Below are 23,920 nucleotides of genomic sequence, written 5' to 3'. Positions count from 1 at the left end.
ATTCTATTTTGCTAATAATACTATATAGTCAGAATGATTTTTAAGAATTAAGAAATGCTTTTCTATCTCAAAATCATGAACATATTCTCCTGTATGTTCTTCTAACATCTTATAGTTTTGGCTCTTACCTTTATCTTTAACCATCTGAAGTTAATTTCTTTCTTTTTTTAAAATATCCAGTATTGATATGGGAGTGCTGGGAAGGGAAAGGATTAGTCCCTTTAAATTATATGGAAGGGAGGCAGGGAAGTGCTGGGCAGAGAAAGGAGTGGTCCCTGGCTAGAGCTCCACCCCCACGGCCCTAGGTGAGGAGAGGCATTTCCTGCCCAAATGTTGCATTTCCCAAGACCACCCTGGCCTGCCATGCCCTCATCCTGGGCCTATTAAAACCTGAGACCATAGCAGGCAGACACAGAAGTGGCTGGATATCATAAGGGACACACTGGCAGATGACACAAGTAACTGGTCATCAAGAGCATGCTGACAGACATCAATAGATGCTGGCAGGCCATTGACCAGTGGGCAAGGCAGAGTTTGGCGGGAGAGTTGGGCTGGGGCTGCCGAGTGGCCCAAATCCAGGGAAAAACCATCTCCCTTCTGGTTCTCCCATTGGAGGAGAGCTACTTCCACTCAATAAAAATTTGCACTCATCCTCCAAGCCCACATGTGATCCGATTCTTTCAGTACACCAAGGCAAGAAACTCCGGGATACAGAAATCCATCTGTCTTTGTAATAAGGAAGGGAGTCTAATTGAGCTGGTTAACACAGGCTGCCTATAGACAACAAACTAAGAGAGCACCCTGTAACACACGCCCATTGGGGCTTCAGCTGTAAACATTCACCCCTAGACACTGCCATGGGGTTGGAGCCCCACAGCCTGCCGGTCTGTATGCTCCCCTAGAGGTTTGAGCAATGGGGTACTGAAGAAGCGAGCCACACTCCCATTGCACACCCTGTGAGGGGGACAAGGGAACCTTTCCCATTTCAACTGGGGACTCGTCCGGGATTGTGGAAGGTGAGTGTGAGTGAATGCCAAACTTTTGGGTCTGCCTCTCTTTCAAAACCCTGCCACCTTTCTCTTTCCTGCAGGTAAAAGGCTCTGTTTCTCTTCACTGAGTTTAAAAAACTCCACCCTAACTGGGAGGTCGAAACCCCTAGACTTTGTCTCTTTTCTGTCTTTGAAATGGCTCTTATCTCTTTTGTATAATGTTAGGAGTTTTGCTACAGGCTGTGGAAATGTTACTAAGCAAAATGAGCATTAGGCTCAGCCTCCAAAGGTGAAAATCAGACCAACTGTTCGTAGAGATGCCATGTATGCCTCCACTTTGACAGCTGCAGGAATGCATGGCTCAGGCTACCTCTCCTTACCCTTTTTCCTCCCAGCTTGGGCACCTGGGCATGCCCACAGCAGGCCAGGGTCGAGCCCAACAGTCATGAGCAAGGCAGGAGAAAGCTATGATGGTAGCTGCAACCCCACAGGGCCAATGGACATGTGCTTCTCACCCACCATGCCAACGGAACCTCTCCTCCCCTGGCCAAGGAATTCAACCTAGTCTGAACTGAAGGAAAGATAAAAGGATTAGAAAGGCCCAGTTGCACTAAGCAAGGGGTTCTTCCCCCAGACTCTCTCCACTTTTTGCCCCTTAAACTGTTTTTCTGTTTTTTTCCTTTTCTAAGTGAGAGGGCTCCCCCTAGCTCTGTTTCTGATAAGAAAGTTAACAGGAATGGCCCCTGCTGGCTGAGAACTGCAGATTTGGCAGGGCACACTTGAGACACTCTAAATAGATACAAACAGCCTCTAAAATACTTTTTCAGTCCCAACCTTGATTCCAAGCTTCAGGCTGAGGCCCTAGAAAGAAAAACCCAAAGGGATCTTTGGATCTGAGGGATCCAAAGCCAGGCAACAGGCACAATGTAAAGCAGGACCAATTCCTGCCGACTAAACCCCCCACCCCATGGAAGGAGACCATGCTTCATGGCATAAACAGACCCACGGAACTCAGTCTTCCGACAGCAGGGAGAAATGGAGGCATAGGTGAGGGTGGTTAACTACTATTCTCCAGGTTTCCCCTGCTTCATGGGTACATACCGCAGTGGTACCTATGGCCAGCTCAGGGATAAGGGGTGGAAAGTGAAAGGAGGATGCTTGCTTTCTGTCTCCATCACACCCTGAGTTTTCACTGAAAGAAGGAAAGGAAGGAGGGATGCCTCTATTCCCTGTCTTTCAGAATGGGCAACCAGTTCTCTTCACCACCCCCAGCTTATACTCCTCTGGAGTGTATCCTGAACCACTGGGACTGTTTGACCCTCAGAATCTGGAGGAAAAACCCCTCATAGCCCTCTGCACAAGGATTTGGCCAAATTGTGATTTACAGGAAGGATGGCTTGGCCTCAGGAAGGAACCATTCATTTTTATACCATTCAGCAGTTGGACTTTTTCTGTGGATGTGAGGACAGATGGTCTGTAAGCCCCATATGTGCAGGCTTTCTATAGCTTGCAAGGCAATCCAGACTTGCCAACAGTGTAGGATTGATCCAGCCCTCCTGTTGGCCATCTCAGGTTGCAAGGGGTAAGCCTAGCGAATTAAAGATATGACTCCCAGAGGCACCCCCAGCAGAGGAGTGAGCTCCCTCCAGCCTTGCTCCTCCAGATCCACCCCAACCTCCTTATCCAGCTTCAGCCCCTCACTTGCCCTCTCCTAGAAATCCTCACCCTAAACAAGCCCCAGTCTCACTCTTGCCCCTCCAACAGATACCCAGTGAATTTGGGCCCAGTTAGGCCAAGGTCCCCATCTCCCTATGGGACTTAATGCAAATTAAGAGAGATCTTGGCAACTTTTCAGATGAGCCTGAGAGACTTTCTAGAATTTCACCCAAATGTTTGAACGCTCCTGGAGACATGTTATGTTACTTTTCTATCAGACCCTGACAGACACTGAGAAGCAGTCTGCTCTGCAAGCAGCAGAGAGATTTGAGGATTTAAAAAAAAATCTGGTATGAGGTAGTTTCACGTGACAAGCACATGTTTTCATTGGTTTATTTGCCATCTGTATATTTTTGGTGACATGGCCCTTTGTGTCTTTTTGTCACATATGAATAGGATTGTTCTCCCTTTTACTGTTGAGATTTTAGACTTCTTTTTATATTCTAGATACTAGTCCTGGATGTGTACTATATGCTAGTTGGATATATAGTTTATAAATATTTTATCTTAGTCTCTTAATCTGTAGCTTATCTTTTCATTCCCTTAACAGAGTTTGTTCTTTCTTTCTTTTTTTTGAGACAGAGTCTCGTGTGTTGCCCAGGCTGGCGTGCAGTGGTGCAATCTTGGCTCACTGCAAACTCCGTCTCCTGGGTTCAAATGATCCTCCTGCCTCAGCCTCCCAAGTAGCTGGTATTACAAACATGTGCCACCATGCCCCACTAACTTTTGCAATTTTTTTTAGTAGAGACAGGGTTTCATCATGTTGGCCAGGCTGGTTTGGAACCCCTGACCTCAAGTGATCTACCTTCCCTGTCCTCCCAAAGTGCTGGGATTACAGGTGTGAACCACTGCACTTGGCCTCCCTTAACAGAGTTTGTCACAGAGCAACAGCTTTTAATTTAGTTGATGTTCAGTTTATCAATTTTCCTTATATAAATCTTGATTTTGATGTCAAGTCTAAGACCTCTGCCTAGCCCTAGGTCCTAAATATTTTATCGTATTTTTGTTTAAACATTTTATAGTTTTTCTTTTTATATTTAAGCTAATTTTTAAATAAGGTATCAGACTTAGGTTGAGATTTGTTTTTTTCTTACAGATGTCCAATTACTCTAGCATTTTTGCTGAAAAGACATTTCCTCCATTGAATTCCTTTTGCATCTTTGTCAGAAATCATTTGGACATATTTGTGTGGGTCTATTTCTGGGTTTACTTTCAAGTCTGTTGATCTATATATCTATCCTCTTACCAACACTACATTGTCTTGATTCATATATCTATATAATAGATCTTGAAATCTGGTAGAGTGATTCCTCTCATTTTATTTTTCAAAATTATTTTAGACATTATAATTACTTTTCTTTCCATATAAATTTCAGAAAAATCTTGTCTATATGTATAGAAAATCTTGCCATAATTTCAATAAGAATTATGTTAAAGCAGTGTATTAATTTGGAGATAATTTTTATCTTTATTGTGTTGAGTCTTCTAATCCATGGACATGGTATGACTTTCCATTTATTTAGATCTTTGATTTCTTTCATCAGTGTTTTGCTGTTTTCAGCATAAAAGGTTCTGTTCATGTTTTGTTAGATTTGCATGTAAGCATTTCTTTTTTGAGCAATTTTAAATACCATTATGTTTTTAATATTGGTGTCTATGTGTTCACATTCGCTGCTAGTATAGAAATACAATTGATTTTTGTATGTTTATCTAGTATCCTGTGGCCTTTCTAAACTGTCTCAGTTGTAAGAGTTTTTTTGGTAGGTTTCTTGATATTTTATGTGTAGACAACCATGCCATTTGGAAACAGGGGCAGTTTTATTTCTAATCTGTTTGCATCTTATTTCCTTTTGTTATTGCACTGGCTAGAACTTCCAGTACTATATTGAAATACAGTGGGAAGAACTAGCATCCACACTTTGTTCCTTATCTTGGAAAGCATTCAGTGTTTAAATAATATAACTGTTTCCATCCTTTACCTCAACCTACCTATACTTTTATATTTGAAGTTAGTGTCTTCACTAACTTCACTAGGCAACATACAATTGGGTTATGTTTTTAAGTCCACACTGCCCATTTCTGTCATTCAATGGTATATTTAAACCATTTATGTTTAACGTACTTATGTATATTTAGGCCTTACATCTGCGATTCTGTATTTTGTTTTCTGTTTGTTCTATGTTTTGGATTTCTGTTTTCTTTCTTCTGCTTTACTAAGGAATTTGTCAATGAATCCATCTGTAAGTATTCTTTGAGGGATAGTTTTAAATACAAATTTAAAATTTTTGTTGTTATAGTACTATCCAGATGTTCTATTTCTTCTTGAGTCAGTTTTTATAATTTGTGTCTTTGAAGAAATTTGTGCGTTTCGTCTAAGTTGTTAATTTTATTGGCATGAAGTAGTTTATATTATTCCCTTATATTTAATTTCTGTAGTATCTGTTTTGATGCCCTCTGTTTTATTTACATTGTTAATTTTCATATTATCTCTTTTTCTTCATCATTCCAGCTAGTGATTTACCCACATTATAGATATTTTCAAAGAACTAGCTTTTGGTCATAGATTTTAAAATATTGTTTGGTCTGCTTTCTCTGTCATTGATTTACTATTATTTTTATAATTTCTTCCCTTCTAGTTAACTTAGGTTTAATTAGCTTTTAGTTTCTTGCTTCTTAGTGTGTAAACCTGTGTATAAGTTTTGATTCTATGCCCTTCTTCCTTTGTAATATAAACATTTAAACTATAAATTTCCTCCTAAGCATTGAGTTAGCTGCATTACACATTTTCATATGGTAGATATTTATTACCATGTAGTCCAAAGTATTTCTTTTTTTTTTTTTTTTTTTGAGACGGAGTCTCACTCTGTCACCCAGGCTGGAGTGCAGTGGCCGGATCTCAGCTCACTGCAAGCTCTGCCTCCTGGGTTTATGCCATTCTGCTGCCTCAGCCTCCCGAGTAGCTGGGACTACAGGCGCCCGCCACCTCGCCCAGCTAGTTTTTTGTTGTTTTTAGTAGAGACAGGGTTTCACCGTATTAGCCAGGATGGTCTCGATCTCCTGACCTCGTGATCCGCCCGTCTTGGCCTCCCAAAGTGCTGGGATTACAGGCTTGCGCCACCGCGCCCAGCCTCCAAAGTGTTTCTAACATCACTTGTGATTACTTCCTTGACTTGCAATTTAGTTTCCAAAGATTTGGAGTTTAAAAAATATGTTTCTAAATTAGATTTCTAATTTAGTTGTTTGTGGTAATAGAAAATAGTCTATATAATTTAAATTTTTAAAGATTTATGGAGAACTGTGTTATGGCCCTGCATATACAGTCTGTCTACATAAAAGTTCAATACGTGCTTGAAAAGAATATGCTTTCTTGCATTGTTTGGTGTAGTGTTCTATAAATGTCAATTAGGACAAGATGATTGATATTGTTTTTCATATCTTCTATGCCTTTTTGTCTTTGAAGGCATGATTTTTTTATGGTTATTCTTGAATGTCCTCTGTACTCAACAAGGTCTCTCCAGTTGGTGGGAACATGAGTGATTCCCAGCTATGTGTAAACTATGAGAATTATTTGTTCTACAGTTTCCCAGTAATTGTACTTTTCTCAGGAGTTGTTCTTTGCCCAGCTTCATGGTGGTTCACATTATGCATGTACAGATTAATACTCAGCCAAAATGTTAAGGTTCTATGTAGATTTTCAGAGGCATTTCTTTGTGTACCTCTGATATTCTTTTCCACAAATTTCTTAGCACCAAATTTGGCCTCCTTGTACTCTAATCTCTGTCTCCTCAGTCAGTGAGTTCCCTGGGCTGTGTTTGGGATCCTGATCCTACTCCACAGGCTGGTAATTTCCTCTATGCGGCAGCCAGGAGATAATAAGGATCATGTCTTTTTACTTTTCTCAAGAATTACAGTTTTATGCTCTTTATTTTCAATGTCTGAACATAATTGTTTCACATATTTTTATTCAGTTTTCTGGTTGTTTATATTATGAGGATGACAATGGGTGCTGTTACTCTCACGTGGCCAGAGGCAGAAGTAGCTCTTCTCTTCCCTTCCCTTCCTTTTTGTTTCCTTCCTTTTTCTTTCTTTCCTTTCCTTTCTCCCTTTCTCCTTTCCTTTTCTTTAAAAATAGTAATCCTTCATTTTAGTGCAGTTTTACACAAATAAATGATTGTCAGTTAATACAATAGATGGTATGGGTTTCCTCTGAGAGCTACATATACATGCTTATGTTGGCTAGTAGACTTTACTTTAAAAAATTAGTCAGGTATGTTGGGATCTCCCAATGAAGGGCCTTTTACTAGTACCAAGGTATTATGATAGCCCATACCTTTAGATACCTTAGTACTTCCAAAGCAGAGAGTTCAGTTTCTGTAGAGAATAATTCTTTGATTTTAGTCTGGATATAAAGATTGCCACTGTTTTGTATGTATGCAGGTGGGAAAGTTTGGGAGGGCCCAACTGGTTTAAGCATTTTTTTTCAATCCTTTAATTAATTTTGCTAAATATATCTAGCATTCCATTCTGTACCTGTCCTGTTTGTGCTTGGAGCATTCTAGGGACTTCACCAAGAAGATAATATTCAATCCTTTTTGTGGCCTTATCTTGTGGGTATTCTGGGCTATAGTTTGGTCTGGTTTATTCATTAATGTAATTTTATCTTCTTTTTGTCTTCCAGAAATGGATCAGTGTCACTGGTTTGCTCATGGCTTTCTATTCCATTCTTAGATTTCTGATAATTTACAACTTTTTGTACTTCTATACTATCATTTTCATGGAATTTGGGTACAGAGGGAGAGGCAAATATGTATGTTCATGCTATCATCTTAAACTAGATACCTTTTCTGAAAATTTTACAGCAAGCACTTATGCAATTACAAAGTTTAATTGTCTGGGCATAATGGCTCACGACTATAATCCCATCTCATTGGGAGGCTGAGGCAGGCAGATCACGAGGTCAGGAGATCGAGACCATCTCTGTAGTCCCAGCTGCTTGGGAGGCTGAGGCAGGAGAATCACTTGAACCTGGGAGGTGGAGGTTGCAGTGAGCTGAGATTGTACCACTCACTCCAGCCAGGCAAAAAGAGTGAGACTCCATCTCAAAAAAAAAAAAAAAAAGTTTAATTGACTTTATAGTCATTAAAAAACCCACCTAATTTCCAAGACGTAATTTATATCAAGAGAATAAGTAACAACGTTAATATGAATTACTTAGAAGTGAACCAAAGCCTACCAGTAATTCAGATTATTTCAGTACAATCTAGTGATTGGTTCCTATTTATATAATTGTATATTATTTTGCTTGGGATACTTTAAAAGTAGTAATTGACTTTTAAAAAATGCTTGGGCTCTGTGACAAAAGTGGCATCACAGATTTGAAATTAAACTTTTGTATAATGATTAAATTTGAATATATGCCTATATTAATGTAGACAAATTAGAGTTTATTGTCATATTTGTGTCTGGGTTGTCTATTTTTCTAATAGATACAAGAGTAAACCTGGTGACGACTATGAAGATCCTAAAGATCTTCAAGCCATCAAAGAAGCCCAGGTGTATATGGGAGATTTCAATCTGAAGACAGCCCCAGACTATAAGATACCTGAGCACATGAGAATAAATGCTGCCAAGAAGGAAGAGGAACTAGGACACCTAGATTCTTTGGTACTTATCTACAGATTTTATGACAATGGAGAAAGCACCCTGGGTTCTTAATTAAATTCTGCTAAAACCATTCATTTCCCTATCTGGTCAAGCCCTATCTGGTCAATAAGAATATACAACCTTAGAAATTTAGAACTGGAAAAGACTTCCATGATTATCTAGAATGTCCTCTTTTTACAAATAAGGAAACTGAGGCCCAGAGAGGACAAGAGATTTGTCCATGGTTAGTCAGCTAATATGGAAGAACCAGCTGCAAATACTTACAGTGTATCTGAGGGTTATAGATGGGTATTACCTGACAGGTGTGGCAGGGTCATCAGGGATATCTAGTATTCTAGGTCGGAGTTTGACTCTCTGATGAATGTCTCTATCTCTTTTTTACTGTGGCCTTATTAGAAGTATTAATACATCTTTGTTGGGTTAGCATTTCTCAGAAGACTCATTCTGTCTTTGAGCTTTCCTTAAAATACCATGTTTCAGTACCAGTTTCATGGGTAAGCATTATATTTTGTGGACTTCGAACCTCTGAAATTCAAACAAATCCTCATTGGATTTAGTTTTTCGTTGCCATGGACCACTAAGGACTTAGATTAAAAAGGCCATTATTTAGGCTTTTTTTTTTTTTTTTTTGTAGGACTTCCAAACTTTTCTAGGCAACTCAGTGTTAACAAACTAATATATTTCTTTGTTATTTTGTCTGCATTCCTCCAAACCACTTTCAATCATCCTGATCATTCTGATCCCCGTTTTTTTATCAAAGTTCCTCTTCCTGCTATATTAATTCCTTAATCACCATTTGGACTGACAAGTGACTTTTTATACTTAAAGGCTTAGAGGTCATCTGAGCTACTACTTTTAGGAGAACTTGATACACGGTAACCTAGTGTGGTTGTGGAGGTTGCACATTTCAAGGCATCACTTTGGAGAGGGTACCAATCACATCACAGATATATTAATAGTATTTTTGAATATTTTATAATTATCTGACAAATGAAAATGAAGTGTCCTGAGGAACGGGTGTCTTTTTCTGTTTCACCAAAGAGATGCATCCCAGTAGCACAAGGGTCCTGGCTTGGCAATTCATATCCACAAATCCATTTTCATAGCTCATAACGGTGTGTTTCTCATCAAAATGGACAATTTGGACATTTTAATAATGACCATTTGGATTGTTTTCCTAGTTGTTCTTCTAAGGTAATTTTTATTTATTCATCATGTTACATCCATCATTGTAGAGAAATGTTCTTATGACCACGATTTATCCAATCTGAAATTTCATACTCTAGTTGAGGAGATGGGCAGGTATGATGTCTTCAACTTAATTGTATTACATTGAAATTTGCTTTGTTAAAATAAAATCACATAGAACACCTTTTTCTACAAGTCAGAAGACTGGAGTTCTGTTTCCATCTCTGCCACTTAATAGCCATGTGAACTTTGCTAAGTCATACAAATCTCCCTAAGCCTTTTATTTCATCTGTAAAAAGAGTATTAATGCCAATTAACAACAAGACATGTCTGGTATACCTCATAGGGTTAATTTAATGGTCAAAATCCATAAATGGTCTTTATTGTCATGGTCAAATTGAAAATCATTGAAAAGTATTAAATATTTTTAAAATAGTGTATTGTTCATCTTTTTTTTCAGCCAGTATTTAGGTTTGTGTGGTATTTGTAAAACTAGAAAGAAAGAATTGATGTGTGAAGAGGCTCCTTAAAGAGGTAGGTCGTATAGCCATCAGTGATTTAGGTTTGTTGTTGGTGGCCTAATCTGCAATCCATCAGACACTTCAGTGGTGGTTGTCATTCACCCAACTGTTGGCTTTTGAGTTTAAACCTTAGTGGTTTAAAGGTTTATTTTCAAGTTGCAGAACATATCCTCTATCTTGATATAGTTTTCTGTGTTGCAGATAGTAAATATATATGTGGCTTTTGTAAGACTGCTTGAAGGAGTGACTTTTGATCTTCCTACGAAAAGTAACTCTTCATGGCCTTTGGACAATCTAGTAGCCTAACTGCACACAGAAAGTAGGGTTGCATGTGCTTAGGCTCTGGGAATGGCATTTAGACAACACAGACCAGGGAGACAGCTAGTAATGAAAGAGCAATGAGATTATATAGCCCCTGTGCCTGGAAGCAGAGGCACAGCTTGGCTTAGATAAATGGAGAAGGAATGAAGGAAGGATCCTGCAGTCTCTTGGTATGACATGCTACTGAAATTCAGAATCATGGCCTTGCCTACACAAGGAGTAATGATAATCATGTGGCCAAAATTCAGAATGAAAATAGGCTAACCTGTAGTTTGGGCCTAGGTGGGCAGCCCTAAGTGAGTCTAAGTCCAAGGGATTCAAAGTTCCAGCAGGAAAATGCATTAATCGCCTTCCTGTTCCCTTCCTCCCTGGAGAGAGTATCCAACTTGAATAAGGCTCCAGGAAGGACTTCCATGGAGTGGTAAAGGAGGACAGGGGAACTCAGCCACATAAGCCATCTGGAGGGAACAAATCGTGGGAAGCCAAGAGATACCAGAGGTCACATCTAAACTGTCCTTCCATCTTGGAGGAGCTAAATGGAAAAAATCCTAAATATTAGAGAAAAGGGAAACTTGGTGGTAAAAAGGTATGATCAGATGAACTTTTATCTTGAATTTTTGCTAGGCCTTTCAGCAAGGGAAAAGAGCAGATCGTACTCCATGCAGTTATTTGTCAGACGGTTGTACTGTTGTTTCCTTCCTCTTCTTTTTTTCAGGTCCATGGAAATAAAAGGTACATGAACAAGTGCATTCTCTCTCTTAGAGACCTTAAAGTGGCTGTTGTTGAGGAAATACAGTGCCTGGTACAAGAACTGAAGAACATTCAGTCGACTCTTCACGTATCCAAGCACATACCCATTCCCCAAATTCCTCAGATACACCCGGAAGAAGTTCCAGAAAAGAGATTTCAGTATGATGAAGAAACTCTCCTAAATTTTAAGCAACAGCATATGAAAAGTGATGATGAAAAGTCCCCCGGAGTGGAACAGACAGGGTCTGGAGGCCCAGGTGGAGGATTCCTCAAGCTCTCTTCTGGAAAGGATGGGGATTTGACAACCCGAGATTCAATGTCTAGATCATCAAAGGCATCAACACTCAGCCTGGATATACCAAAGTATATGGAATTTGAAAAAGCAGAGCCAACGGATGTGGAGCTGGAAATTATGAAGAGAGATGAGATTAAACACGTGTACATGCAACAGTATTTGGTCAACAGGGTAAGGGGTGAACCTGTTCCTAGTTAAAGCTGAAAGAGAGAAGAGAAGGGAAAAAAATGGGTTGGGTTTTTTATTTATTTTAAATTTCTCTGCATGAACCTTTCCCAAACCCTGACCAACTCACCACTCAGTGATGGCTTGGCTTCTTCCCTATCCTTGGCCTTCTGGAAATCATTGTGCTCTTCCCAGAACTACAGAGCTTTTAAACTTTTTTTTGTTTTGTTTTGGAAAGCTGGCAAAGAATGAAGGGGAAGCCCATGTTTCAGTTACTTGGCATCCAACTGAAGTCATCGTAAAGGGGAAGTGGAGGAGCAGCTTTTAGATGATGGATGGAACATAGATGATGGATGGAACATAGTTAAGAATTTTCCAGAGAAACAGGGCACCCTCTACTTTTCACACCATCCTTTTTCTCTAGTATGTAGTTTCTTCCATTAGTAGAAGTGTTTATGGTGACTACTGGGTTTGAGATTGTTCTGGAGCTGGAATGGCAACTATTTTTATTTCTAGGAAAATCAGGTCCAGACTAGGACCTGTTGGGCAGGATGTTCTTTGAATATGAAGGGAAAAGAACCTTTCTTGGAGAGATAACTCTCTGCTGCCAGCCATATGGATTCCCTTTCTTCAGTGTGTCTTTCCATCTCCACCCTGTGGTGATGCCCTCAATAGCTTTCCAGCCTTATTCTTCACCATTATCTCTTCTTTGTCCAGCCCTGTTTTCTCACTGTTCTTGCCTCTTTTCACTCCACCTTTTTCTCCCACACCATTCTGAGTTTTATATCTGTGCTTTTTCCTTTGCTGTTTCCTTCTACCAGTAATGACTTCCTTCCAGAGTTGAGTCATCAAAGCACGGCTCAGTTCCAAACCCTCTCCAGCATTTTCCGCTCACATTACTTATGCTTTCCTTGTTTCTAAACTCCAGTTGCACCTGTAATAAGCATCTCATGTTTTACACTAATTTTCCTTGCTGTTTCATGGGTATTAGTATTGTCTTGAAAATTAAATTACATAATTCTTGAGCAAAGGGCCACGTATACTTCTTCTGATTCCTCCACATTGTCTAGGACAATGTCAAACATACCATAGATATTCAGTCAAAGGTTTTAATTGATTTAATTGTAACTAATTTATTAATTTAACAAATATTTATTGGATGTTCTATATGCAGGGACACTGATAGATAGGATTAGAGATACAACAATTCCTAAGAAAGACATGTTCTCTGTCTTCACAAAGCTTATAGGCTATTGGGGTTGGAGAGAATAAAACAAGTGTAATCCTTACAGACTTGGAGACCTATGTGGTTCAGTTTAAGAATGGTATTGCACTGAAGAAAATACAGGCCTGCCTCCAAATAAATGCAGTAATAATTCAAGTTTGTTAAACAAGCTTTAAAGGGGAGCCCAGACATATAGTCTATAGCGATAGTTACTTAAAAGTTTAATTTTTTCTTCTCTCTGTTTTTGTTTTTTTTTTTCAGCTCTCTGAATTTCTCTGGTAGTTTCACTGCTCCAAACCCACAGACCTCTCTCTCCTCAGCCCCAGTCTGGGTCCTCACTTATTACAGACTTTTGACAGTTGAGGCTGCCTATCATGTACAAACTAATTAAAAACATAGAATGGTTTGTCTCTTCCTATTGTTACAGTTTCCTCAGGAGAATCAGCCCTTGGGGCTCTCTCTTGACCTCTTATTCTTCTTTGTGATACTGGGGGGGAAAGCTTTACCAAAATCAGAACAAAACTGAAGACTTCAAATTAGTAGGACCATAGTGGATTAAAGTCTGAACTAGGACTTGGGATACTTAGGCTCTTATCAGGAAAACTACCTTTGACCTTAATTTCTTCAGTCTTAGAAAAAGATTGAACAGGTTTTTTGTGACTCCATGATTATTTTATGTATTTTAAAATATTTACCATTCTGTAGGTTTGAACATTTTCAACATAAGAAGTTGGGAAATGTATTTATTTGTGTTTACTATATAAAAGGGATTGTAGAGATACTGTGGAAAATAAAGAGGAGACAGAAACACTACCCACTCAGAGAGCTCATAAGCTGTATGTACTGTAGAAGGGCATTCTTGATTGATGGCTTAGTCAATGGTGAAGAAATAGCTGGAAGGACTTCTAGTTACACAGTTCCTACCACTTAATAAATTAACTTATGCAAACTTAATGTAATTAATGAATTTATTTTTGTGACTACACACACACACACACAATTCTCCATCCATAAGGGCATAATAAAAAATGATTTATTACAAATTAGTATTCTTAGATAGTTTAAAAATGCATTTATCTAGTCTTCTAATGTATCCTCAAATATTTTTTCCCTCTCAGGTCAAAGAACTGATTGTCACTTTTGATGCAGAACTCCGTCTCCTTAGACATCAGAAACTGAAACTAGATACTCAGATGAAATTATCTGATCTGCACCATGTCACCTTATTTCAAGAAATACTTCTCCTGAAGAATTTTGAAAAACAGGAGAACATACTCCAAGAGCGTGTTAATTCCTTGGACAAAGAGGAACAGTACATGCAAGTATGAATGGGCAGAAGAATCCTAGCTGGCTCCTCCCTTAGTTATGGAGAAGCTTGATTTCTTTTTATTTTTCTTCTTAACTCAATTCTCCTACTTGTTCTAGCCCTCATCTCTTTCTTGTCTTCTTTCCCCTCCTCCTTTTTCCTGTTATTCCTACCTACTCTCCATCTTTAGTATTCATGGTCAAAGAGAAATGATTTAGATTTTTTAGTAAATTTGGTCTGATATTCTGTAAGGTAGGAGAATAAAATTTTCAAAAGTGAGCCTCTGATTGTGCCAGTCTACTCCAGCCTGGCGAGCTGGGTTTCCTAAAAAACAAAAAAGTAAGCTATGATATAAAATTGAGTTTTGATTTTAAGTTATCCTTATGAAAATAACTGAAAGAGAAGCTGGTAAGTTTCTTAAGTATGATAGCTTCAGTGTAATATATGATTGAATATCATAAGAAATGAGGTTCCATTATTTGTTATATTTGTATATTAACTTTCAGAAAATAAATTTTACTAGCTTTGTTTTAAAAGAAGAAAGATTCTATTAAATAGATAGTATATGCTACATAGTAACATTCATTTTTAGGTATATTAGCTTCACTAGAAATTATATGTCTTTTTGTTTTAGTTATCATATATCAATACAAAAAATTCTTTGGTTTTTGAGACTACACATGCAAAAATATTAGCTGACATCCACATATTCAATTTAAGGAATTTCAAGGAAAAGTTTCAATTTAATTTAGATTTTGGGGGAATGTTTAGCACTAAAAAAGCTGATTTTCTAATTCTAAACATAACTGATTTTTACAAAGGAATTATAAAATTTTAACCAATAAATTGATGGCTCTGCAAACATCAGAAATGTAAACTTCTTTTAAGATGTTTTAAAAAATATATTTGTAAACTGTAACTGGCCGAGCGAGGTGGCTCAAGCCTGTAATCCCAGCACTTTGGGAGGCCGAGGCAGGCGGATCGCGAGGTCAGGAGATGGAGACCATCCTGGCTAATACGGTGCCCCCTCTCTACTAAAAATACAAAAAGAATTTAGCCGGGCGTGGTGGCGGGCGCCTGTAGTCCCAGCTGCTCCGGAGGCTGAGGCAGGAGAATGGTGTGAACCCGGGAAGCCGAGCTTGCAGTGAGCTGAGATGGCGCCACTGCCCTCCAGCCTGGGCGACAGAGCGAGACTCCGCCTCAAAACAAACAAACAAACAAACAACAACAAAAAAATATAACCTTGCGTTGTAAAGTACATTGCTCTCTGAACTTGGTTTATCAGAAATATTTATCATTTTTTCTTGTTTTTATTCATTTAGTGGAAAATAAATGAAACTCTTAAAGAGATGGAAGAGAAAAAGAATGAAATCACCAAACTCCAGGAGCAAGAAAAGGCACTCTATGCTGGTTTTCAAACAGCCATTGGAGAAAACAATAAATTTGCAAACTTCCTCATGAAGGTCCTAAAGAAGAAGATTAAACGGGTAAAGAAAAAAGAAGTTGAAGGAGATGCTGGTTTGTATTTCTTTCTTGCATACGATCTTATTTTCTCTCATTAACATGAAATAGAGAGGTAACTAAGGGACTTGTTAGATACCCTATTTTTTTCACTATAACATAGACAATGTAGAGACACTCTGGAGGCTAAAGAGAAGACATAAACCTTAAGGTCTTCCAACACCTCGAGTTAATCTGTGTGCATGTTTGTTTGCACATGTGCACACATGTTTACGTGTATCTGGTATGAGTTAGCATAGTGTAGTTTAAGTTAATAAGCACATCTTTTTATGTGTTTATTTGCCATATGTATATCTTGTTTGGTGAAATGTCTCCTTTTGCCCATGTTTAAATAGGATCACTTGCTTTTTTTACTGTTGAGTTTTGAGAGTTCTTTATATATTCTGTATACTAGTCCTGTGTCAGATATGTGGTTTGCAAATATTTTTTCCTAGTGTGTAGCTTGCCTTTTCATTTACTGTAGTATCATTTGTTGAAAATGTTGTCTGTCTTTGACTGAATTGCTTTGATCTTTGTCCAGATCATCTGGGCATCTTTGTGTGGATCTATTTCTAGGTTCTGTATTCTGCTCCATTGATCTATATGTCAATCTTTTCACCAATACGACAGTCTTGATTATTGTAGCTACATGTTGAGCCCTTAAATCAGGAAGACTAACTCCTCCTACTTTATTCTTCTTTTGTAAAATTGTTGTAGCTATTCTAGTTCCTTGATATTTCCATATTTTAGAATAATATTGTTTATATCTGCAAAAAATCTTGTTGGAAATTTCATAGTAATTGTGTTAAAACTGTATATTAATTTAGAGACAACTGGTATCTTTACTTACATTGAGTTTTCCATTAGAAGGTACAATATGCTGTAGTCCCAGCTACTTGGGAGGCTGAGACAGGAGAATGGTGTGAACCCGGGAGGCAGAGCTGGCAGTGAGCCAAGATCACGCCACTGTACTCCTGCCTGGGCAACAGAGCGAGACCCTGTAGAACAAAATCATATACTAGTTTTCAGTATATAATTCATGTTCATGTTTTATTAGATTTACACCTATTTCCTTTTTTAGTGATTTTAAATGATACTGTATTTTTAATCTCAGTGTCCTCATGTTCATTGCTACTCATAGATTACATGTTTAGCTGATATCCTGTAACCTTACTTATTAGTTCTAAGAGGTTTTGATAAATTCCTTGGGAATTTCTATGTAGATGATATTAGGTTGGTGCAAAAGTAATTGTGGGTTTTGCCGTTAATAATGGGAAAATAATTTCATCTAATAATTTCATCTGTGAATATAGGCAGTTTTATTTATTTATTTCTGATAAGGATGCCTATTTCATTTTCTTGCCTTATTGCATGGCTAGAACATCCAGTTCTATGATAATGCTGAGAGCTGACATTCTTACTTTATTTTCAATATTAAGTATAATGTTACTTGTAGGTGTTTTATAGATACTCTATTAAGTTAAGGAAGTTCCCCTCTGTTCCTCTTTTTCATGAATTTTTTTCATGAATGGGGGTAGAAATTTGTCAGATGCCTGTCTACATTGATTGATGATCATATGATTTTCTTTTTAGCCTATTAATATGGTAGACTACATTGACTGATTATGGATTATTAAATCAGAATTGCATTTCTGAAATAAACTTTCCTTGGCATAGTGTAAAATTCGTTTTATATATTGATTAATTCTATTTGCTAATATTTCATTGAGAAATGTTTTGTCTATATTCATGAAGATCATTTTTCTGTAGTTTTCATTTTTTGCACTGTCTTTGTCTGGTTTTAATATCAGGGTAATAAAAACTAGCTTCATAATATGAATCAGAAAATTTTCTTTTCCATTTGATTTTCTGGAAGATCTTGCGTGGAATTGGTGGTAATTATTCTTTAAACACTTTGTAGAATTCACCAGTGAAAGTATTTGAATTTGAAGATTTCTTTTGGGGAGGTTTTAAATTACAAATTCAACTTTCTTAATAGGTATAGGGCTGTTCAAATGTTCAAATGATCTGTTTCTTTTCTTTTCTTTTCTTTTTTTTTTTTTTGAGACAGAGTCTTGCTCTGTCACCAGGCTGAAGTGCAGTGGTGCAATCTCTGCTCACTGCAACCTCCATCTCCCAGATTCAAGTGATTCTTCTGCCTCAGCCTCCTGAATAGCTGGGACTACAGGCACATGCCACCATACCCAGCTAATTTTTTTTGTATTTTCAGTAGAGACAGGATTTTGCCATATTGGCCAGGATGGTCTTGATCTGCTGACCTCGTGATCCACCTGCCTTGGCCTCCCAAAATGCTGGGATTACAGGCGTGAGCAACTGCGCCCAACCCAAATGATCTATTTCGTATTGGGTGAATCATGGTAGTTCGTGGTTTTTTTGAGGAATTGGTATATTTCATGTAAGATGCCAAATTAATGCATGAATATCCTTATCTTTTTAGTGTCTACAGGGTCTGTAGTAATATCACCTGTTGCATTCTTTTTTTCTAAAAAAAATTCAGGTTTTATTTTAGATACAGGGGATATATGTACAGGATTGTTACATTGGTATGTTGCACCCAGGTAGTGAGCATAGTACCAAATAGGTAGTTTTTCAGCCAATGGCCCCCTCCTTCTTCCCTCACCACTCTAATAGTCTGCAGTGTCTATTGTTTCCGTGTTTATGTCCATGTGTGCTCAATGTGTTTAGCTCTCCCTTATAATTGAAAATATGTAGTATTTGGTTTTCTGTTCCTGCGTGAATTTGCTTAGGATGATCGTCTCCAGCTCCATCCACGTTGCTGCAAAGGTCATGATTTCATTATTTTTTTATGGCTGTGTAATATTCAATGGTGTATATGTGGATTTTCTTTGTCCAGCCCACCATTGATAGACACCTAGGTTGATTCCATGTCTTTGCTATTGTGTATAGCACTGTGTTATGGTTTGGCTGTGTCCCTACTGAGATCTCATCTTGAATTGTGGTCCCCATAATCCCCACATGTCAAGGGAGGGATCTGATTGGAGGTAATTGAATCATCGGAGTGGTTACCCTTATGCTGCTATTCTCATGATAATGAGTGAGTTCTCATGAGATCTGATGGCTTTATAGGGGGCTTCCCCTGCCCCTTCACTCTGCACTTCTCCTTCCTGCCGCCATGTGGAAAAGGACATGTTTACTTCCTTTTCTACTGTGATTTAAGTTTCCTGAGGCATCCCCAGCCATGCTGAGCTGTGAGTCAATTAAACCTCTTTCCTTTATAAATTACCTAGCCTTGGGTATGTTTTTATTAGCAGTGTGAGAACGGACTAATACACATGGCAATGAACATGAGTGCATATGTCTTTTTGGTATAATGATCTATTTTCCTTTGTGTATATACCCAGTAATAGGATTGCTGGGTCAAATGGTGGCTCATTTTTAAGTTCTTTGAGAAATCTCCAAACTGTTTTCCATAGTGGCTGAACTAATTTACATTCCCACCAATGGTGTATAAGTGCTCCCATTTCTCCATAGCCTCAGCAGCCTCTTTTTTGACTTTTTAATAATAGTTATTCTGCCTGGTGTGAGATGGTATCTCATTGTGGTTTTCATTTGCACTTCTCTGATGAGAACATGAATCTTTTGTATGGATTTTTATATCTCAAATTCATTAAGTTCTTCTCTAATTATAGTTATTTCTTTTCCTCTTGCTTTATGACCAAGCATGTGGTCAATCTTAGAATATGTTCCGTGTGCAGGTGAGAAGAATGTATCTTCTAAGTTGTTGGATTGAGTGTTCTGTGGATGTGTATTAGGTCCAGTTGGTCAAGTGTTGAGTTTAAGTCCAGAGTTTTTTTGTTAGTTTTCTGCCTTGATGAGCTGTCTAATGCTGTCAGTGGGATGTTGAGGTCTTACACTACTATTATGTGGTTGTCTAAGTCTTTTTGTAGGCCAGGAAGAACTTGTTTTATGAATCTGGGTGCTCCAATGTTGGGTGCATATATATTTAGGATAGTTAAGTCTTCCTGTTAGATTGCACTCTTTATCATTATGTGATGCTCTTCATTATCCTTCTTAATTTTTATTGGTTTAAAGTCTGTTTTATCTGATATAAGAATAGCAACTCCTGCTCTTTTTTTTTGTTTTCCATTTACATGGTAGATCTTTCTCCATCCTTTTACTTTGAGCCAATGGGCATAATTATATCTGAGATGGGCCTCTTGAAGACAACAGATGGTTGGTTCTTGTCTTTTTATCCAGTTTGGCACTCTAACTTTTAAGTGGGGTGTTTAGCTCGTTTACATTCAAGGTTAGTATTGATATGTGTGATTTTGATCCTGTCATCATGATGTTAGCTGGTTGTTATGTAGACTTGATTTTGTAGTTGCTTTATAGTGCCTGTCAGCTGTGTGCTAAAGTGTGTTTTTGTGGTAGCAGGTATTGTTTTTTTTTTGTTTTTTTTTTCTGAGTCCATGTTTAACACTCCCTTAAGGACCTCTTCTAAGACTGGTCTAGTTGAAGCTTATTCCCTCAGCATTTGCTTGCCTGAGAAGGATTTTATTTCTCCTTCACTTATGAAACTTAGTATGGCAGGATGTGAGATTCTTGGTTCAAATTTATTTTCTTTATAAGGACACTGAAAATAGGCCCCCAGTCTCTTCTTGTTTGTAAGATTTCTGCTCAGAGGTCTGCTGCTAGCCTGATGGGGTTCCCTCTGTATGTGACTCGACCCTTCTCTTTAGCTGCCTTTAAGATTTTTTTTCTTTTGCATTGTGCTTGGTGAATCTAATGACCTTGTGCCTTGGGATGGTTATCTTGTATAGTGTATAGCTGGGGTTCCTTGTATTTCTTGAATTTGTATGTCAAACTTTCTAATAAGATTGGGGAAGTTTTTGTGGACTACATTCTCAAATATATTTCCCAAGTTGCTCATTCTCCCTCTTTCTTAGGAGTACCAATGAGTCATAGATTTGTTCTCTTTTTAGAATCCCATATTTTTCAGCGATTTGGTTCATTAAATTTTTGTCTTTATTTTTGTCTGAGTTGACTCAAAGAAGCATTCTTCGAACTGAGATTCTTTCCTCATCTTAGTCCATTCTGCTGTTAATATTCCAATCATATTATGAAATTCTCGTAGTGGGGTTTTTAGCTCTAGAAGTTTGGTTTTCTTCTTTCTGAAAATGTCTAAAAACTTTAAAAAGTTTGGTTTTCTTCTTTCTTATTTCATCTTTCAGCTCTTGGATCATTTTACCGAATTCCTTGGATTGGGTTTCAACTATCTCCTGAATCTCGATGAGCTTGCCATCCAGATTCCGAATTTTATGTTTGTCATTTCAGTCATTTTAGACTGTTAAGGAAAACAAAAAAACAAAAAAACAGTGGTGGCCAGTAGCTGCGTTAATACCCAGCTGCACAGCTCTTTAATATTTCCTTGTGTTTGCAAGTATGCTCTGAAGTAGGGGTGAGGGAGTGGGAGAGATGGCCCACTCACCAGGTCCACTCCTGGGCCTTGGGGGAGCCCCCTCCAATCACTGGCACTGTGCCTGTGTGTGTTTTTGTTGTTGTTGTTGTTGTTTTTGGGTGTTCCAGGCCATGGGGCCCCCTTGCACAAAGACTGTAGCAGGGAGATATGCAACATCCTTTCTGGACTGGCCCTGCAAAGGGAAGAAAGCCCCACTCTCACCCCAGCCCAGGAACCCATGCGTCTCACCCTTCTCAGTACTCTGAGAGTGAGGGCTCCTCCCCAACTCAAGTGCTGGCCATACATCTTGGCTCCATGCTCTGGAGTTGTGCACCACGGCCCTGGAGGCACTGGGATATCTTGAGATTCAGGGTCAGGGTCAGGTTCCAGCTGCACTGGGGGGTCCAGTTTGCTCCACGGTTGCCAGGAAACTACTCAGGTGCAGCAATGCACTCAGGCTGGGCTGCAAAGGCTGTATTGTGTACCTGCTCCTGCAGGGTGGTGAGGCAAGGGCTCCGGGAGTGACTGGCAGGTAGGAGGGCTTGCAGAGAAGATGTATCCCCTATAGTTAATGTGTCACTTTTCTGTTGATGCTTTCAAGACTTTGTCTTTGGTTTTCAGAAGTTTGATTATGATGAGTTTTGGTGTAAATTTATTTGGGTGTATCCTGTTTGGAATTCAAATTCCTTAGCCTGTCTTTTGGCAAATTAGGGAAGTTTTCATTCTCACTCTCTTTGTTCACTCCTTCTGGTACTCTGATGGCATAAATATTAGATCTTTCATTATAATCCAAAAGTTCCCTGAGGCTCTGGGGTTTTATTTTTTTATTTTTTAATTTTTTCTCTTTTCTTTCTGTTGTTCAAATTGGATGATGTCTATTGTTCAGTCTTTAAATTTATTGATTCTTTCCTATCTCATTTCTATTCTGTTGTTGAGTTCATTCATTGAGTTTTTATCTTGGTGTATTAGTCTGTTTTCACACTGCTGATAAAGACATACCCAAGACTGGGAAGAAAAAGAGGTTTAATTGGACTTACATTTCCACATGGCTGGGGATGCCTCAGAATTATGGCAGGAGGTGAAAGGCACTTCTTACATGGCAGTGGTAAGAGAAAATGAGAAAGATGCAAAAGTGGAAACCCCTAATAAAGCCATCAGATCTTGTGAGACTTATTCACTGCCACAAGAACAATATGGGGGAAACCGCCCCTATGATTCAAATTATTTCCCACCAGGTCCCTCCCACAACATGTGGGCATTATGGGAGTACAATTCAAGATGAGATTTCAGTGGGGACACAGAGCCAAACCATATCATTCCACCCCTTGCCCCTCCAAATCTCATGTCCTTATATTTCAAAACCAGTCGTGCATTCCCAACAGTTCCTCAAAGTCTTAACTCATTTCAGCATTAACCCAAAAGTCCACAATCCAAGGTCTCATCTGAGACAAGGCAAGTCTCTTCTGTCTATTAACCTGTAAAATCAAAAACAAGCTAGTTACTTCTTACATAATATGGGGGTACAGGTATTGGGTAAGTAAAGCCATTACAAATGGGATAAATTGACCAAAACAAACGGATTACAGGGTCCATGGAAGTCTGAAATCCAGTAGGGCAGTCAAATATTAAAGCTCCAAAGTGATCTCCTTTGACTTCAGGTCTCACATCCAGGTCATGCTGATGCAAGAGGTGGGTTCCCATGGTCTTGGGCAGCTCTACCCCTGTGGCTTTGCAGGATACAGCCTCCCTCCCAGCTGCTGTCATGGGCTGGCGTTGAGTGTCTGTGGCTTTTCCAGGTGCATGGTGCAAGCTGTTGGTGAATCTACCATTCTGGGGTCTGGAGGACAGTGGTCCTCTTCTCACAGTTCCACTAAGCAGTGCCCCACTAGGGACTCTGTGTGGGGGCTCTGACCCCACATTTCCCTTCCTCACTGCCCCAGAGGTTCTCCATGACTGCCCCACCCCTGCAGCAAACTTCTGCCTGGGTATCCAGGCATTTCCATACATCCTCTGAAACCTAGGTGGAGGTTCCCAAACCTGAATTCTTGACTTCTGTGCACTCACAGGTTCAGCACCATGTGGAAACTGCCAAGGCATGAGGCTTGCACCCTCTGAAGCCATGGCCCACCTCTATGTTGTTCCCTTTCAACCATGGCTGGAGCGACTGGAATTCAGGGCACCAAATCCCTAGGCTGCACACAGCACGTGGATCTTGGACCCTACCCAGAAACCATTTTCTTCTAGGCCTCCAGGCCTGTGATGGGAGGGGCTGTGTGAAGGCCTCTGGCATGCCCTGGAGATACATTCCCCATTGTCTTGGGGATTAACATTCCCCATGACAATGGGGAATTAACATTCCCTAATTTACTTAAGCAAATTTCTGCAGTCAGCTTGAATTTCTCCTCAGAAAATGCATTTTTCTTTTCTATCACATTGTCAGGCTGCAAATTTTCCAAACTTTTATGCTCTGTTTCCCTTTTAAAACTGAATTCCTTTAGGCCGGGCATGGTGGCTCATGCCTGTAATCCCAGCACTTTGGGAGTCTGAGGCGGGCAGATCACGAGGTCAGGTGATTGAGACCATCCTGGCTAACACGGTAAAACCCCATCTCTACTAAAAATACAAAAAAAAAAAAAAAATTAGACAGGCGTGGTGGTGGGCACCTGTAGTTCCAGCTACTTGGGAGGCTGAGGCAGGAGAATGGTGTGAACCCGGGAGGCAGAGCTTGCAGTGAGCCGAGATCATGTCACTGCACTCCAGCCTGGGCGACAGAGTGAGACTTGGTCTCAAAAAAAAAAAAAACAAGAACAAAACTGAATGCCTTTAATGGTACCCAAGTC

The 23,920-nt window shown here is 39.1% G+C and overlaps 1 protein-coding gene across 5 annotated transcripts in view; it reads left to right on the top strand.

Annotated features, from left to right (window-relative positions):
* The window catches only part of CFAP44 (cilia and flagella associated protein 44), a 148,147-nt gene that overhangs the window by 102,098 nt on the left and 22,129 nt on the right, over positions 1-23,920 (top strand). For all 5 annotated transcript variants that reach the window (XM_009199989.4, XM_003893935.5, XM_017955139.2 and 2 more), the window contains 4 exons: positions 8,192-8,369; positions 11,115-11,615; positions 13,953-14,156; positions 15,463-15,658. In XM_009199989.4, coding sequence (XP_009198253.2) covers positions 8,192-8,369; positions 11,115-11,615; positions 13,953-14,156; positions 15,463-15,658 — 1,079 coding nt within the window. The remainder of the gene's footprint in view (positions 1-8,191; positions 8,370-11,114; positions 11,616-13,952; positions 14,157-15,462; positions 15,659-23,920) is intronic.

This window comes from Papio anubis, chromosome 2 (genome assembly GCF_008728515.1).
Source record: "Papio anubis isolate 15944 chromosome 2, Panubis1.0, whole genome shotgun sequence".
Taxonomy (NCBI): domain Eukaryota; kingdom Metazoa; phylum Chordata; class Mammalia; order Primates; family Cercopithecidae; genus Papio; species Papio anubis.
Note: the sequence above shows the minus strand (reverse complement) of the source record. Positions and strands in the feature narration are given on the sequence as shown.